Genomic DNA, 16,167 nt, shown 5'->3' with positions numbered 1-16,167 from the left:
GGTGAAAAAATAACATTTTACTAAAAAGAAAACCAGCAACAACGAAGATAACAGCAATAACCACTAGATACAAATGTGCTGAATCCTGTGGCCTACCCAGGAACAAAGAAAACAAGATCGCAGCCACCATAGAGACCACATGGAGCAGAAGACAAAGACAATAGGGTGGAGAAGTCCCTCTTGGCTCAACCTTCCCCCGGAACAAAAAAACCTATGAATGTAGGGGCTTATGAAGCGGTTCTGGTGGCAGATGGGGGGTGCTGGCATTGTCTGGGGCAGCTCCGGACCTCTGGTGTGTTTCCCTGCTCCTTCTCTATGACTGCAGTGGTGTGTGGCTGTGTAAGGTCAGTCCTGCCACATGCTGCCTCCTCCTGACACCTGTTGGACTCGGTGTCTGTGCTGCTGTCTTGGGACACTGCTCCAATTGGGCAGTGAGCAGGGGTGGGGGGGGAAGAAAATGGACTTGCCGGGCACCAAAACCTATGGCCCCAGCTGCAGTTCCAGAGCTGTCACTTCAGCACCATTTGGCTTGGGAATGGCCATGCTGCCTCTCAGCTCACTTGTCCTGCAGAAGCATGTTGGAAAGGCTTGGAAATGGGAAAGGATCCGCAGGTTGTCCAGTGCCAGGGTCTGCTGATCTCTTCATTTCAGCAAGCCAGAGAAAATGGACCCCTTTCCTTTTGTGCCATGGCTTTTTCCCTGCCGAAACCACACCCATAGCTGTGACATGAATGGCATTTGAATAGACAGTGCTGAAAACTCCACCCCTTGTCTCTGTACCCAAGACATATACAATTCAATATTATGGACTGTTCTCACCCAAAAATCAAATCCCCTTGTTATAAATAAAGTATGTACTTCGTGCTATTATGTATAAAACTGGAATGTAATCAGACCATGTAGAGACAGAGTTTCAAAATCCCTCCACCAGCCTGGCTGAGAAAAAAATTTCACAACACTAAAAGAAGTTCTCACACAATAAGTGAGGATTCCACCTAGGTGGGGTTGGATCTTATCACCGGGACATTTGCACCATGACGACTTGATTACCACCTTTTGATATCTGCATCTCATCTGATAAGGAATAGGTCATTCCAGGAACTAAAAATAACTGTTCCAGGAACCAGAGATGGCCCATTCATCATCAGAGATGGCCCTTCCATCACCAGAAATGGCCGACTCATCACCCAGGATGGACAATTCATCAGACCCAGGAAAGGCTTTGTGCAGCCCAACTCCGGGACAAGAAAACTTCATGAATATGCTAAAATTAAGAGAAGAATAGAATTAATTTGGACTCTGCCCAAAAACTGTATAAGAAGAGACCAGCTGAAGCAGCAAAGCAGCACTCGTGAACTTGGGAGGTCTGGTGCAATAGAGATCAGATCTATGCGTGTTCATCCAGCTCCAACCCCAGGCTGGGAGCTGCTTTTCTCGAACTTGGCCTTTGAGACCGATATTTCAGTCGCATAATAAATGTTATTTATTTATAAATTTTGATTGGACAATTCTGTTTACTTCACCCTTGAGGTACACATTATGTTTCCCTGTCCCTCTGTGTTACCCACCAAGTGCACCGAGGTCCTTTAGCAAAAACAATCCCATGGATGGGTTTGCTTTTGCTTGAGGCAGGACTAATCCAAACTGTCTTCCCTAACACATTCCTCATATGCGCCATGGGGACTTTATTCCCTTCTACAGTACGTGGAGGTTTTGATTGGGCAGGGCCAGCTCAATTGGTAGAATCTCTAGTGTTAACTAACCAGGTGGCATTTGGTAAATGTAGATCCCAATATTTTAAGGTCCCACCAGTCATTGCTCTTAGAGTGCTTTTTTTAATAGTCCATTGTACCATTCAATTTTCCCAGAGGCTGGTGCACAACAGGGAATATGATACACCCACTCAATACTGTGCTCTCTGGCCCAGGTGTCTATGAGACTATTTTTTAAATGAGTCCCATTGTCCAACTCAATTCTTTCTGGGGTGCCATGTCTCCACAGGACTTCCTTCTCAAGGCTCAAGATGGTGTTTCAGGCCGTGGCATGAGGCACAGGGTATGTCTCCAGCCATCCGGTGGTTGTTTCTTCCATAGTAAGCACATAGCACTTGCAAACCTTGGTGGGTTTGCAGGAGTGTGACATAATCAATCTGCCAGGCCTCCCCATATTTATATTTTAACCATCGTCCCCCATACCACGGAGGCTTTACCTGCTTGGCCTGCTTGATTGCAGTACGTTTCACACTTATGGATAACCTGGGAGATAGCATCCAGGGTTAAGTCCACCCCTTGATCACGTGTTGCATTTCTTCCCCGATGACGTGAGGCGTCATGGTCCCACCAAGCCAGAAATAATTCACCCTTGTGTTGCCAGTCCAGATCCACCTGGGACACTTTAATCTTGGCAGCCTGATCCCCCTGTCCATTGTTGTGATGTTCTTCAGTAGCCTGACTGTTGGGTACATGTACATTGACGTGATGTACTTTCGCAGTCAACTTCTCTACCCAGGCAGTGATGTCTTGCCACAATTCAGCAGCTCAGCTGGGTTTACCTCTGCACTGCCAATTGGTCTTTTTCCATCAGTCCAACCACCCCTATAGAGCGTTTGCCACCATCCACAAGTCAGTGTACAGGTAGAGCGCTGGCCATTTCTCTCATTTAGCTATACCTAAAGGCTGCTGGACAGCTTTCAGATCTGCAACATGACTTGATCCACCATGTCCTTCAATAGCTTCTGTGACTTGCCACGTAGGACTCCATATGGCAGCTTTCCATTTTTGATGTAGTCCTATAATACTGCAGGAACCATCAGTAAAGGGAGTGTATCACTTTTCATTTTCTGGTAGATGATTATATGATGGGGCCTCAGCATGTGATACCTTCTCCTCCTCCTCTTCCGACAATAGTCCATAATTTTCTCCTTTGAGCAAGTTTGTGATGACTTCCAAGATCCCTGGGCAATTTGGGTTTCCTATTTGAGCTCCCTGTGTGATCAGCGTGACCCACTAACTCCATGTGACATCAGTGGTGTGATGTGCAGAAGGGACTTTCCCTTTGAATATCCAGCCCAGCACTGGCAGTCAGAATGCCAGGAGGAGCGGTGCTTCAGTGCCAATCACTTGTGAAGTACCTCGGACCCCTTCATAAGCTGCCAGCATCTCCTTTTCAGTTGGGGTGTAATGGGCCACGGATCCTTTGTATCCCTGACTCCAGAACCTCAGGGGTCATCCTCGAGTCTCCCTGAGAACTTTTTGCCAGAGACTCCAGGAAGGACCATTCTCCCCAGCTGCTATGTAGAGCACATTTTTCATATCTTGTCCTGTCCTGACTGGCCCAGGTTTACTGAACGAACAACCTCCTTTTTAATTTTGAAAGGAGAGACTTGTCTTTACAAACAAGCTCTGGGCCTCCTGGTTGATGAAATTAACACTGAGAGATAAAAGAAACAATGAGAAGGGTTCCACTGATTGATGAATGGAAAGAGATTTGTCTCTACAAACAAACTGTAGGTCTGCTGATAAATGAAATTGGATATTGAGAGATGAAAGAAACAATGGGAAAATCATAACATTCAATAAGAACTAAAAGTAAAGGGGGGGTATACATTAGAAGGGAACCTTAGGTATTAGGCATTCCAGGAAGTCTGTACCTCTCAAGTACCTCAGCCAATGGGGAAAGAGAGAGGGAAATACGGCCGGGAAATTAGGATAAATAGGAGGCTGTGCCCTCCAAAAATTTGAGAGACCCCAGGGGAAATGCCCCATGCCCTCTCCCTTTATTAGAATAAAGTAACAGGACTCCTCTGTCTCCTTTTTGGACATAAACCTCTGGTGTTTGTGGATTAATTTTCCTGACAATTTGTTCAAAAGATAGATGTTGTTCAGGACCCCACTTGAAATCATTCTTCTTCTGGGGCACATGATAGAGGGTTTACAATTTGAGTGTAATCTGGAATATGCATCCTCCAAAAATTCACAGCACCTAGGAAACCCTGTGTTTCCTTCTTGCTGGTTGGTGGGGACATAACTGCTATTTTGTTGAACACATCCATTGGAATCTGACAGTGTCCATTTTGCCATTTTACTTCTAAAAACTGAATTTCCTGGGCAAGTCCCTTGACCTTACTTTGCTTTATGGCAAAACTGGACTTCAGGAGGATCTGGGTGATTTTCTCTCCTTTCTCAAATATTTCCTCTGCTGTGTTGCTCCACACAATGATGTCATCAATGTATTGCAAGTGTTCTGGAGCCTCACCCTTTTCCAGTGCAGTCTGCATCAGTTCATGGCAAATCGTGGGGCTGTGTTTCCACCCCTGGGGCAGTTGGTTCCAGGTGTATTGGACACCCCTCCAGGTGAAAGCACACTGTGGCCTGCACTTTGCTGCTAAAGGAATGGAGAAAAACACATTAGCAATGTTGGTGCCACCACTTCTGCCTTGGACTCCAGTTCCTACTGAAGTTCCAGCATGCCTGGCATGACAGTGCTCAGTGGTAGTCTGACTTCGTTCAGACTGCAATAGTCCACTGTCAGTCTCCACTCTCCATTGGACTTATGCACAGGCCATATAGGACCATGAAAGGGTAAGGGAGTCTTGCTGACCACTCCCTGGCTTTCCAGTTCACAGATCATTTATATCGATGGTTTTAGGGTTTATGATTTTTCCTTTTGTTTCTTTCTCTCAGGGAATTTTCTCCCATATGTTGCTAAGAGACAATAATGACGGGGTACTTAAGAGAGACAAAAGAAGTTGCCACAGCTCAGGGGAAGGGTGCAGCTGACTACTCTCTTAGCTGAGGGGTTTCTCTTGGAGGGGCAGAGATACCTCAAGATTTGGGCTGGGGGAAAGGGGACTGGGCTCTGCTCCTAGCTCTCTTTCTCTCTCGGCATTTAGAGGGGAAACAGGCTGTGGTCGCTGTGGGGAGATTTCGCCACCAGTGCTGGGTTCTGTCTCCTGCTGCCTTCTTGTACCGTGAGTGAAGCTCTGCTTGTGGGAGCGGCCGTTGCACTGGAACCTTATTAACACCCTACCTCACTAAAAAAGGACCCTTTCACCATCTGCTTGGGTGCCTCAGGGGAAACCCCGAGGCCCTGAGCCCTTTTCCCCTCCAAGGAAGCCTTTCCAGACTGTGTTCGGGAGCCGGGCTGCCTCTGCCCAGCCCCTGTCATTTCTTTGCTACTGCTCTGGGATTTGCTACACTGCAGCCCCACACCCTCTGTCTGCCGGGACATCCCGTGGTTCCAGCTACAGCTGTGGAGTTTCTGATACATCTCATCTACCACTCCAGGATTTTGCTCGTCCCTGTGGTTCCAGCTTGCTGCTTCCGAGGTTCCTGCTATAGCTCCTTTCGCCATCCAGAGGGGCACTGGGATCAGCTGCCCCTGTGAATCAGGGGAAGAGGGGGAAGCAGAGGTTAAATGATTTGCTAAGAAGTTGTTTGTTTAAAACAATGCATACAGCTTGCTCAACACTTATTGTACCTACCAAAGCAGAATGAGAAGATATGAGACTATTGATAAAGGGAAGGAATCTTGACCAAAGATCCTGTTTTCGAACCTAAAACTAACTTAAACCAGCCTTGAAGTTTGGACTTGGACCAGGGACATAAAGAGCATGCGCAGGGAAGAAACGTGAAAAGTTCAGGAGAAAGACCCTTCACTTCATCCCGGAGACCCCTGCCCATGACTACCAGACAACACTGCTCAAGCGCAACTGGGATGCAAATGACTTTTGGGCTCATTGTAATACAAGGCGAGGCTAGGTGGGGCTAGGTAATGAATATGTATAGGCGTATTGGGAAACTTAATGAATATGGAACTTGTAACCCAATATATACCAAGCTGAATGCAGCTGTTGGCACGCATGACTTTGGAGGAACTATCCTGCACGCGTCCCAGTGCTGGAATAAACATATCTACTTCACTACTTATTCCAGTAGTGGAGTCTTTTTAGCGTATCACCTGGGGGTTTGAAAAGGAAGTCCCTTTTCCATCCCTTCCGCCAGTGCGTCTGCCATTACCACATAAGAGAGATGGCTGAACTCGTGCCACAGCGCCCCCTGCAGCCGCGGGAGAATGGGGAGCCTGCCAGTGCCCCTGCCAGCTGTGACTGTAACTGCACCAAAGGGGAAAGTGCCTGACAGCTGAGAGAAGGCTGTTGTTGGGTTTCTGTTTTTGTTTGTTGTTGCTGCCATTGTTGTTGTTTGTTTGCCTTGTTATCCATATACATACTAATAAAGAACTGCTATTCCTTTTCCCATATCTTTGCCTGAACGCCCCTTAATTTCAAAGTTCTAATAATTCGGAGGGAAGGGGGTCATATTCTCCATTCCAAGGGAGGTTCCCGCCTCCCTTGGCAGACACCTGTCTTTCAAACCAAGACAGATGGCCATCATGGAGTCCCGGTTAGTGTGATATTGTCGATGGTGCACTGTTGTGGTAGTGATCAGTACCTGTTCTTCGAGACTCAGCAGTCCCACAGCAGAAGGGTCCTCTGAGAGGCCAGGAAAGGTATTCAGCTGTCTAATTTCCTTTGTCTCCACAGCAGCTATATCAAAAGCCCAATGATGCCCTTTTGGGTCCTTGAAATATCCTCTCCTGAGAGGATATTCATCATGCCAAGGATGAACAGGGCCTCTGGGCCAGTCACAATGGGGTATTTTTGCCACTCATTCCCAGTCAGGCTCTCTTCAGCTTCCAGTATAGTCAGTCGTTGGGATCCCCCTGTCACCCCAGAAATAGAGATAGATTCTGCCCCTACATATCTTGATGGCATCAGGGTACATTGTGTGCTGGTGTCAACTAAAGCCTTATACTCTTGTGGCTCTGATGTGCCAGGCCATCAGATCCACACAGTCCAATAGATCCGATTGTCCCTTTCCTCCACCTGGCCAGAGGCAGGGCCCCACTAGTCCTGGTCATAGTACTCATTGCTCACTTCTTGTAAATATGAACTGGAGGTCCCTTCAAGAGGATCAGAAGTAACATCAGCCCTTCTGTTCTGTCTGAGGACTTGCCCACAGGAAACTGGAGCAGCATTTATCCTTGAGGGGTTTCCTGCGGTGTTTGTTTTCCCTTTCAATCATGTCCCTGTTCTGCTAGGGCAGAGGTGGGTTTTCCATCCCACTTCATGTCTTCTCCATGGTCATGCAGGTAAAACTGCAGGGTACCTCATGGTGCGGACCATCTCCCTTGAGCAGGGAGGCACTTTTTCCTAATAGCTGAGATTCTGGTCCGTAGTGGCAGGGCATGGGACATTTCCTCTTTCAATTGCTTGAGGTCCTCTTTAAATTGCTGGTGGTCCTTGGACAGTCTTTCTACAGCGGCAGCACAGGTTGATAGGATGTCCTTCCTATAGCTGGAGTTGGGTAGTCACCTGAAGCACTGTTTGTTCTCCTTTCATTGACATAAATGCCAATGAATTGGCTTATGGCAATGACGTGCTACATGCAAACTTCTGCCACATGGATTGTGTACACTGGACTTCATCTGGATCTATAGAGTGATGCCTTAAAGAACCTAGAAATGAAACAACACACTTTCGGGATAATATTAGTATAGGAGGTAATATAAAGGCTGGTCTTTATTGGAGGCCTCCAGGGGCAGATATGGAAAATGCCTAAATGCCCATTCCTGCACAGGGTGAATACAGTTTTGTAAGTTTAGCAAATTAGCATAACTGACAAAAATCCACAATTAGAGACATAAGTGGTGAGGTAATTCCTCCCAGTTCAACCCCTTTTTAAATCCTCTCCCCTCAGACAGAAACTAAACTTTGTTTATGAAAATGTGTATTGAAGAGCGGGTTTTAACCTTGGTTCCCAGGAAGAACCAAGATAGGATAGGGGCCTTGGGTCCCCTGCTTGGAGTCTGGAATGTGTTTTGTCTTTCTGCCTATCAAGGTAGGGGAAAGTACTGGGGCTAGCTAGGAACTATATAACTACACAACAATAGAGCCAAAATATATGTGTAAAGAATTTAGAGAATATATAAAAGCAAAAATCATTCTGGCAACAAGAGGACTGGTCGTTATTTGAATCCTCATAAAGTACCTCCAGCACAGCTAATTCTGTCAGGTGCTGGATACCTTTCTGCATGTTGTTCCACTTGCCTGGGTACAATGGTAGATCATCCTTGAAAGGATAACTTTCCCTCATGCTTGACAGGAATCACCTTCAGAGGCTGAGAGTTTCTGTTCTCTTCCCAATCCCCTTGTCAATGCCCACATACCGGGACAGGGATCCCAGCTGCTTGGCTTCACTACCCTCTAATTTCCAATCGTGGACCTACTTCCTCTTCACCTCTCACTAAGAAAACTGATTTGGTCTTGGATTTCTGTGGTAGCCTGTTAACCCCCTGATTCTGTGATGCCATGTTCCCCCTGTTCCCTGCCCTAGCCTTGGCCACTCCCTCGGTTTCTCCCTATTGGCTCCTGTACCCCAACCCCGCCCAAGGACTGCCTCTGGGCCCCTGACAAAACCACCCCACACCCAGACCACGAGGTCTCTGTCTCTGCCTCTGAGGGCACTGGGACAAGATGTGAATAAAGCCATCTTACCACCCTCACGGGAGACCCTTCTCTACCTCCTTTATCACCACTGCGTTGTAACGCTGCTGGCTGCCGGAGCCAGATCGCAGGGGTGTCCAAAATGGACTCCGGGATGTGACTAGTTGCACGGCCCTAGGTAACTCCCACTGTGATCACAGGGAGCTGCAGCCTGCTAGGCAGAGTTAAGCGCTTACAACAGATTTCTTCTTCTGTATAAGGGCAACTGCTACCGGCATGGGTTGTTCCTCTGGTTCAGCTGCAGTTTGAGTGGCCACTGTGCCTGTTGGTCTGCTTTCCTCCTCCTCCTCCTTCCCCTGAGGGTGCTGTCTAGTGTCAAACCTTGTCCAGTAAAGAGTAGCCTGGGCCAAACACATTGCAATAACTTTGTGCCTCTCTGGAACTGCCACAGCACTTTCCTTGCAAATATTCTGTCACTTTATCAGGGTCCTGTAGTTGTTCAGGGGTGAACTTCCAAACCATTGGAGCAGAGAATTTTTCCAAAAACTGGCCCATATTCTCCCACATTCCATGCCACTCATGACTGTCCACCCTTGGCACAGATCTTTGAATGACCTTCCTAGAAATTTCTTTTGTAACTCTAAACATGGTGTTGACTGTACTGAGGAGACCTGGCAGACTGAGCAATAAGAACATGCTTTCCTTAACATCCAAAGAGAATTCAAAATTCTCAAAAGCTGTTGTAACAGGCCTGAAGGAGGAAAAGGGGGTGAAAAGCTGGGGAAAATCACCTTCCCTTGTTGTCCCTACAGACTGGGTACAATTATTAATGAATTTCCCAGAGGTAGTGCAGGGCAGGGCAGGGGAGCAACACTGAATACACATCCCAAATGACCCTCATTGCCCTTGATGTTATTATGTCATAAGCTGATATCACACAGTACAGCAACAAAACAATCCTGATTCTGATCACTCTTCCTGCTCTGAAAAAGATCATCATGAGGAGCCACATGTTGCATATACAGGAGTATACACAGTGTTAGGTACCACAACCACGTGAACAGACCAAGCAACATTGTGACCATCGGTTCTGTACCTAATACAACAAATGCTTAGATTCAATTTGGTTCCAACCCACTCTGGGCAAATCTGTTGTCATCTCAACCCTTCGAGCCCCATATTGGCCACTAAATAAGGCTGTCATGGTTTAGGAATGGTATTGCCCAATTTAGTGTTCCCACTGAAACACTCCAAACCAGCGCCACTCACTCACTCCCTCCTCTCTCTCCCCATATGGTAGGCTGGAGAGGAGGATTGGAGGCACAAAAGGTAAAGATCACAAGTTAAGAACAATATATTACAAACAGCAATGAAGTAAGAAACAAATGGTAACAACATTAATAACAGAGTGTACAAGACAGGTGAACGATTCACCCACAAGTGCTCACCATGTTGAACCCAGCGCTACCCTGACCATTCACTCTGACACCGGCCAAACTGGAAGGGACCCATCCCTGTTCACTCCATGTGTATGACATGAGGTGGTATAGAATAACCTCAGGGTTCTAGACATGCTCCTCCTGTCTACTGCAAAAATTAACCCTGTCCTGGCCGGAACCAGGACAGGACATCATGCTGTCATCATGCCGTGTCCAGCTACATGTTCCTGATAAGCACTTTGAGACTCTCTGTAGATATGAGATATATTATTTATCCTACATTCATGCTATGAAGAGCTGAATATGAAGCCATTTATTATTGCACACAATGCTGCAGTATAAGTCAGTCTATTGGGTCTGGTGGTAGGGGTGGAAATGCTGGGGCAAGAGAAGAAAGTAAGTTTGAAGAATCCTTCATAACCCACTGTCCTAAATTTTTGGATAACACCCTGCTGCTCCCTGGCCATTGCTCCTGGAATTTATTTTGGATTTCTTAGCATCACTCAGAAAAATGGGAGAAGACATAAGAGTTACTTGGCATGGGAAGAGAGAGATGCATGGAAGGTTTAGAGCTCCCTTCAGCCCCTTGCTGTTAAATCTGAAACTAATACGGACCACAATTTTTCTCCTCCTGCTGTATAATTGCTTTGGAAATAAATCAATCAGGAAAAAATCCAGGTCAGGTACAGGCAATGGGCAGATATGTGTGCTGCCCAAAGGCTTTGCAGGGGATAGTGGAGAAGGAGCAAGCACAGGAAGAGATGCTGAGTTTGATACGCACCCAGAGCAGCAAGAGAAGCAAAACCAATCTGTGACTTTCCAGAATAATGTTTGGTTATGCTAAATATTGATTTTCATTATTTTATTTTGGTTCTTCTTTCCGGCTTGCTGTGTTGCCCAAAAGCCAACTTAAGGTACAGGCACCCAGGCACAGCATCCAAGGGATATCACAGACAAATGAAATGAGAGCTTAATATGCCCCACAGATGGCATGGGTGCATGAGGGAATAGTCAAATGGAAACACATATTAAATTAAGGATAGAAATTCATGGTTTCAACTCTACATGTCCTGTCATCATAGAGGCAGAAAGACAGAGGCCCATGTGACACCCTCCCCAGAAAGCAAACTGTGGCACTACAGTAAAGCATGCTTCCTCCAGCAGATTGTGGGCAGCTGAGGATAGTCCTGTTTCCCCATCATCCACCATTGTCATAGAATCACCTAGGCTGGAAAAGACCTCCAAGATAATCAAGTTCAACTGTTAAGCTCATGGACCAGTTATCAGAGCCTGTCTTGGGGTGACCTTATGATGTGTATCCCATATCGCTGCCTATGCCCAGAAATTAATTCCTGTGCCTTTCTATGCCTCTAAACTGAGCCTGAGAGGGGGAAGGAAAAAAAAACTGAGCAAAACTTTTTCAAGCAGTTTGCAGCTTGTTCAAGGTCACACACACAGATAGCAATTTGTTTCCCAGCTGCGGCAGGGGAGGGAGGAAGCACCCGGCTGGCTGCCCCAGGACAGTTTATTTTTGGCCAGTGGTTCACCTGCTTTGTTCTCCAGAGAGAGACTGAGAGTTGAATTTTTCCTTCCCTGGAATTTCGGATTTTCTCCCTTTTCTACTGGACTGCTTGATTGCTTTAACATCAGAGCACATCGGGCGGACTTTCCACTGGGCACAGAGGGCCTAGCCCTGGGCCAAGCCCCAGCTCCGAGGAGACCAAAGGGAGGACTCTAACATTTTCCCAGGTTTTTCCCCCACAGCGAAAGATAGAGGATATATTTCTAAATTTGACCAAACCGGAACAGAGCCACTACTTTTTTTCTCCCCCCCCCCCCCCCCCCCCCCCAATGTTTTATTGTCAGTGATGATTTTGGAATAAGCAGTCAACCAATGCTGCATACACCAATAAACAAGTCACCCAAAATAATTAGCAAATACACAAATTATTTCAATCTGTGTTGCAATCAGAAACCAGGACCAAGCCCTTCGACCAAGCGATGAAACCAATAGCCTACTCAGGGAACATGACTTAACTTGGTATCTCTGGTGCTGAAATAGACCCTCCACTGTAAGACCCTCTGAGTTCTCTTCATGACATGGGGATGCTGCCACAAGCAGCCCACTAGTTTCACGGATAGGCCCTGGAGTGAGATACTGTAATTACATGTACAGCTCATGAAATGGGAATGAAGAGCAACTTGACTGCACTCAGTGCCATGTTATCTATGGTAACCATTAAAGATGTGCACAGACAAAATTGCAGGTACACTTCTGTTCTCCTCTCATCAACTGAGTTCAAAAGGAATTTGATAGCAACTCAGCTCCCGTCCAAATGCATGCTAAGACCAGGCAGGGTGATGCTGCAGTTATCTAACCAACTAATTTTATCTCATTACCTGCAACATGTTGAGGAGTAGACTCCGGAATTTGGTTCCTTCCACCATGAAGAGGGCCATTTTGTCACAGAGCTTGGCTGCTGTGGAAGCAAAGCTGCGGTCCATCACTGCTTTCTGGTAGATGGTCTTGACTATCTCCCCCAGCATTTCCTCAGAGTTGGTAGAGTTCTGGGCCTCCTCCATGAATGTGGTGAGCTTGGAGTCAACGTCACTGCTGTTGTTCCTCATGCTATTGAGAATTTCAATTAATTTGTCCATTTTATTCTTTTCAGGATTGGTGGTTTCCACCATGACTTTGTCCTGGTCCGTGAAAAGGGAAAGACAAGGCATCTGTTACACAAGGAAAAAACAGACATATCAGCCCTTGTCCTTCCACAAACAGAAAAGGGGGAAGGGGATTGGAGAAACATATAAACAGACATAGAAAAAACAAAGCATCTTTTAGCAACACAATGGTATAATTTCAGCATTGAAAACCACAAGTGAATGAATCCTGTCCCAGAAATGCTCTTTGTCCATTTCCCACAGCACTCAATCCCAAAGTCTTCCCCCTCAGCTCAGGAAGAAGATTTCTTCAAGGGTCCTGAGCCAGGATGTCAAAGTCTGACTACCCCTGACTGTCTTTGGCATCTTGGACTGGTTTCTGTGTGTGTCTGCCACATGGTGATAATGGATTTTTTTTTTTTTTTTGTCTCTATTTTGAAAGTGCACCAATGTTTGCAAAATGTTCAGATAAGAATCCTATGAAAATGTCTACTTTTTAATATACTCATGAGGGGAAGAGGAGGGGCAGACACTGACCTCTTCTGTGTGGTGAGCAGTGACAGGACCCGAGGGAATGGCCTGAAGTTGTGTCAGGGGAGGTTTAGGCTGGATATTAGAAAAAGGTTCTTCATCCAGAGGGTGGTTGGGCACTGGAACAGGCTCCCCAGGGAATGGTCACAGCATCAAGCCTGACAGAGTTCAAGAAGCATTTGGACACTACTCTCAGGCACATGGTGTGACTCTTGGGGTGTCCTGTGCAGGGCCAGGAGTTGGACTCAATGATCCATGTGGGACCTTCCAAGTCAACATATTCTGTGATTCTGTGATATATTTAATGATTTAAATTGAGATTAAAGATGTCACATGATCCCAGCATTTGAAAAACTCTTAAAACATGCTATATAATACAAAACTGCAACAATTTTTTGGACAACCCCAATGCCAAACAGCAGTTGGAATTGTCCAAAACTCCCATCAGGAGGCCAGTTGTTTTGACAATACCCACCCATCCCCTAAGATTGGGTACTTATGTGATGTGTTTCTTATAAGACTATAAATTCACAGGGAGAGCATTAATCATCTGAAAGTCTCTACTATACTCCTATTGCTTTAAAAAACATAAAAATAACTAACAAAATCTCTTCCTCCCCCTCATGCCACATACATAAATAGTAAATGCTCATGCATTCAAAGGTATACATTTCCAACATGCACTCCCATGGAGTTGTATATGTTCAGGTTATTTTTGCTACTTATTTTGGAAATCTCATTGGAGATACCTTTACAGATTCATTTCCTAGTCTGACAAAAGAATCTCAAGAGAAAGAATCTGAGTTTCACAGGGGGAAAATGGAAATATCATCTCCAAATTCTTCAGAAATCTGATGCTGAATATTGTTTTAAAAAAGTATTTCTCCTCTGTCACTTGCATGCAATAGTTTAGTTATTGTTAGGTTGTTGGAAGGAAGTGGGAAAGATAAGGTCATTTCAATTAATTGCTGAGATAAATGGATATCAATATTGAAGTAGCTGACTACAGCTATTCAGCACTCAAAAGTCAAAGCTTGGGATTTAGCTCTGTAATTGTAGAGAGACAAATTGCCTTTTTTAGACCTCTTTGCAAATTCGATGAGCTCTGCAGACTGGAAGGGAGTCAGTTGGAAGGTGCACTCACATCGTAGCTCATGTGTGAACCAGCTTTCCCCAAGGGTGTGCAGGAAAAGAGTTCCCAGTCTTTGAAGAACTCAAGCTGGTAGCAACCTCAACCAAGAAGTCAAGCTCCAAGACTTAATTGTGTCAATAAAAGGCCTCCTGAAGAAGCATGAAGACACTTTGAGAGAAGTGTTGACACTGGGAGATTAAGATGCATTGATGGAAAGGTTTCTTGAGCCCACCCCACCCTTTGTATGGAAAATGGCCAACAGCCAGACTCTTGTAAAAAGGGAAATTCAACATTTCCCTAAGAAATAATACCTTTTCTTTTAGTCTCCTTCGCAGCCTGTCTTTGGAAGACTGAAGCAAACTGATCTTGGGTCTTTCCCCAATGCGTTCATGAATGCTGTCTTTCTGCTTGGTCTCTGACTCTTGGATGTACTGCTGAGACTGTTTCTCCATAGCCTCCAGGCCTCGGTGCATCTCCAAGGGAATGTGAACTGCACAGATGGAGGTGTCCTCGATTTTCAAGTTGTCAGTCTCTTTGGTGTTTCTGTGTGTTTCTTTGTCATTGGGCAAGTGTTTCTGGTTGTGGTGCCATCTCCGGTTCTGACTGTAGCCATGGTGGCCTGTCCTGCCTGAGGAGTGAGGGGCCTGGCCTCCTTGGTAGAGTTTCTGGTGGTCCCTGTTGTGTTTGGTGCCACCTTGCTGATGATCTGCATGCTGCTGAGACTTGTTCCCACCAGGAAGTCTCTGCTGTCGCCTAGAAAGTCAAAGAAGGTCATTAGTTCAACCTTTTCTGCATGGTCCTTTTTGGTCAACACATCTGTCCCACCAAACAGACTGGCCCTTGGTGGGTGGGCTCTGTGGGTCTCCCTACTACAAGAGGGGACTCAATTTCTTGACATCTAACAATCTCGCACATCTAAATCTCTTTCAGAAAGAGGGATATTTCAGCTGAAAGTTTTCATGAACAGTTAGATATATTACTTTGGTTACCAGGAAAATCTCTCCCAGCTTTCTGTGTTTTCTGTGTTGCTTCCATACTGAACCAGGGAATATCTGGTTAGTCCCAGCTGAGCAAAGGGAAGTCAGGCAGGCAAGAAATATCAGGAGATATTTTTTTCTGAAGACCTAAGGACCTCCTGATACACCTGGCCTACAGCATTATTTGCTCCTCTTGACTGCCATCTCTGCTGTACTAACATGGCATACTGCTGCATGGGTTTGCAGTGAACCATTTAAAGTGTATCAGGAATTTCTAAGTGGAAAAAAATAAGCTAAAAAGTAAATTGCCAAGTAAACGAGGTGCCCACACTAAATGGTTTTGTTTGGCTTTTTGTAGTGGGTTGACCCTGGCTGGATGCCAGCCACCTACCAAAGCCTCTCTATCACTCCCCTCCACAACTGGACAGGGGAGAGAAAATAAAACAAAGGGTTCATGAGTTAAGGACTGGGAGACATCACTGAGCAAATACTGTAATGGGCAAAACAAGCTCAAATTAAAGATATTAATTGAATTTATTACCAACAAAATCAGAGCAGGATAATGAGAAGTAAAATAAGACCTTAAAAGAACACCTTCCCCCCCCCCCCCTTCCCAGCTCTACCTCCACCCTCAGCAGTGTAGGGAGACAGGGAATGGGGGTTATGGTCAGTTCATCATGTGTCATTTCTCTCCCTGCTCAGAGAAAGGAGTCCTCCTCCTGCTCCAACATGGGATCTCTCCCACTGGAGATAGTTCTCCATGAACTTCTCCAATGTGAGTCCATCCCATGGGAAACAGTTCTTCACAAACTGCTGCCATGTGGGTCACTCTTCCACAGGGTGCAGTCCTTCAAGGACAGGCTGCTCCAGCATGGGGTCCTCTCTCCCCAGGCCTCCCACGGGGTCACAGCCTCCTCTCAG

General features: G+C 46.0%; 1 protein-coding gene across 6 annotated transcripts in view; it reads right to left on the bottom strand.

Moving 5' to 3' along the window:
• LOC138102788 (CBP80/20-dependent translation initiation factor-like) overlaps positions 1–16,167 on the bottom strand; it is a 498,226-nt gene that overhangs the window by 117,038 nt on the left and 365,021 nt on the right. For all 6 annotated transcript variants that reach the window (XM_069000540.1, XM_069000539.1, XM_069000542.1 and 3 more), the window contains 2 exons: positions 14,581–15,022; positions 12,343–12,672 (listed from right to left, as the gene is read on the bottom strand). In XM_069000540.1, coding sequence (XP_068856641.1) covers positions 12,343–12,672; positions 14,581–15,022 — 772 coding nt within the window. The remainder of the gene's footprint in view (positions 1–12,342; positions 12,673–14,580; positions 15,023–16,167) is intronic.

Source organism: Aphelocoma coerulescens, assembly GCF_041296385.1.
Source record: "Aphelocoma coerulescens isolate FSJ_1873_10779 chromosome W unlocalized genomic scaffold, UR_Acoe_1.0 ChrW_unloc_scaf_1, whole genome shotgun sequence".
Lineage (NCBI taxonomy): Eukaryota > Metazoa > Chordata > Aves > Passeriformes > Corvidae > Aphelocoma > Aphelocoma coerulescens.
The sequence above is the reverse complement of the archived record's forward strand: the minus strand, read 5'-3'. Positions and strand labels throughout refer to the sequence as shown.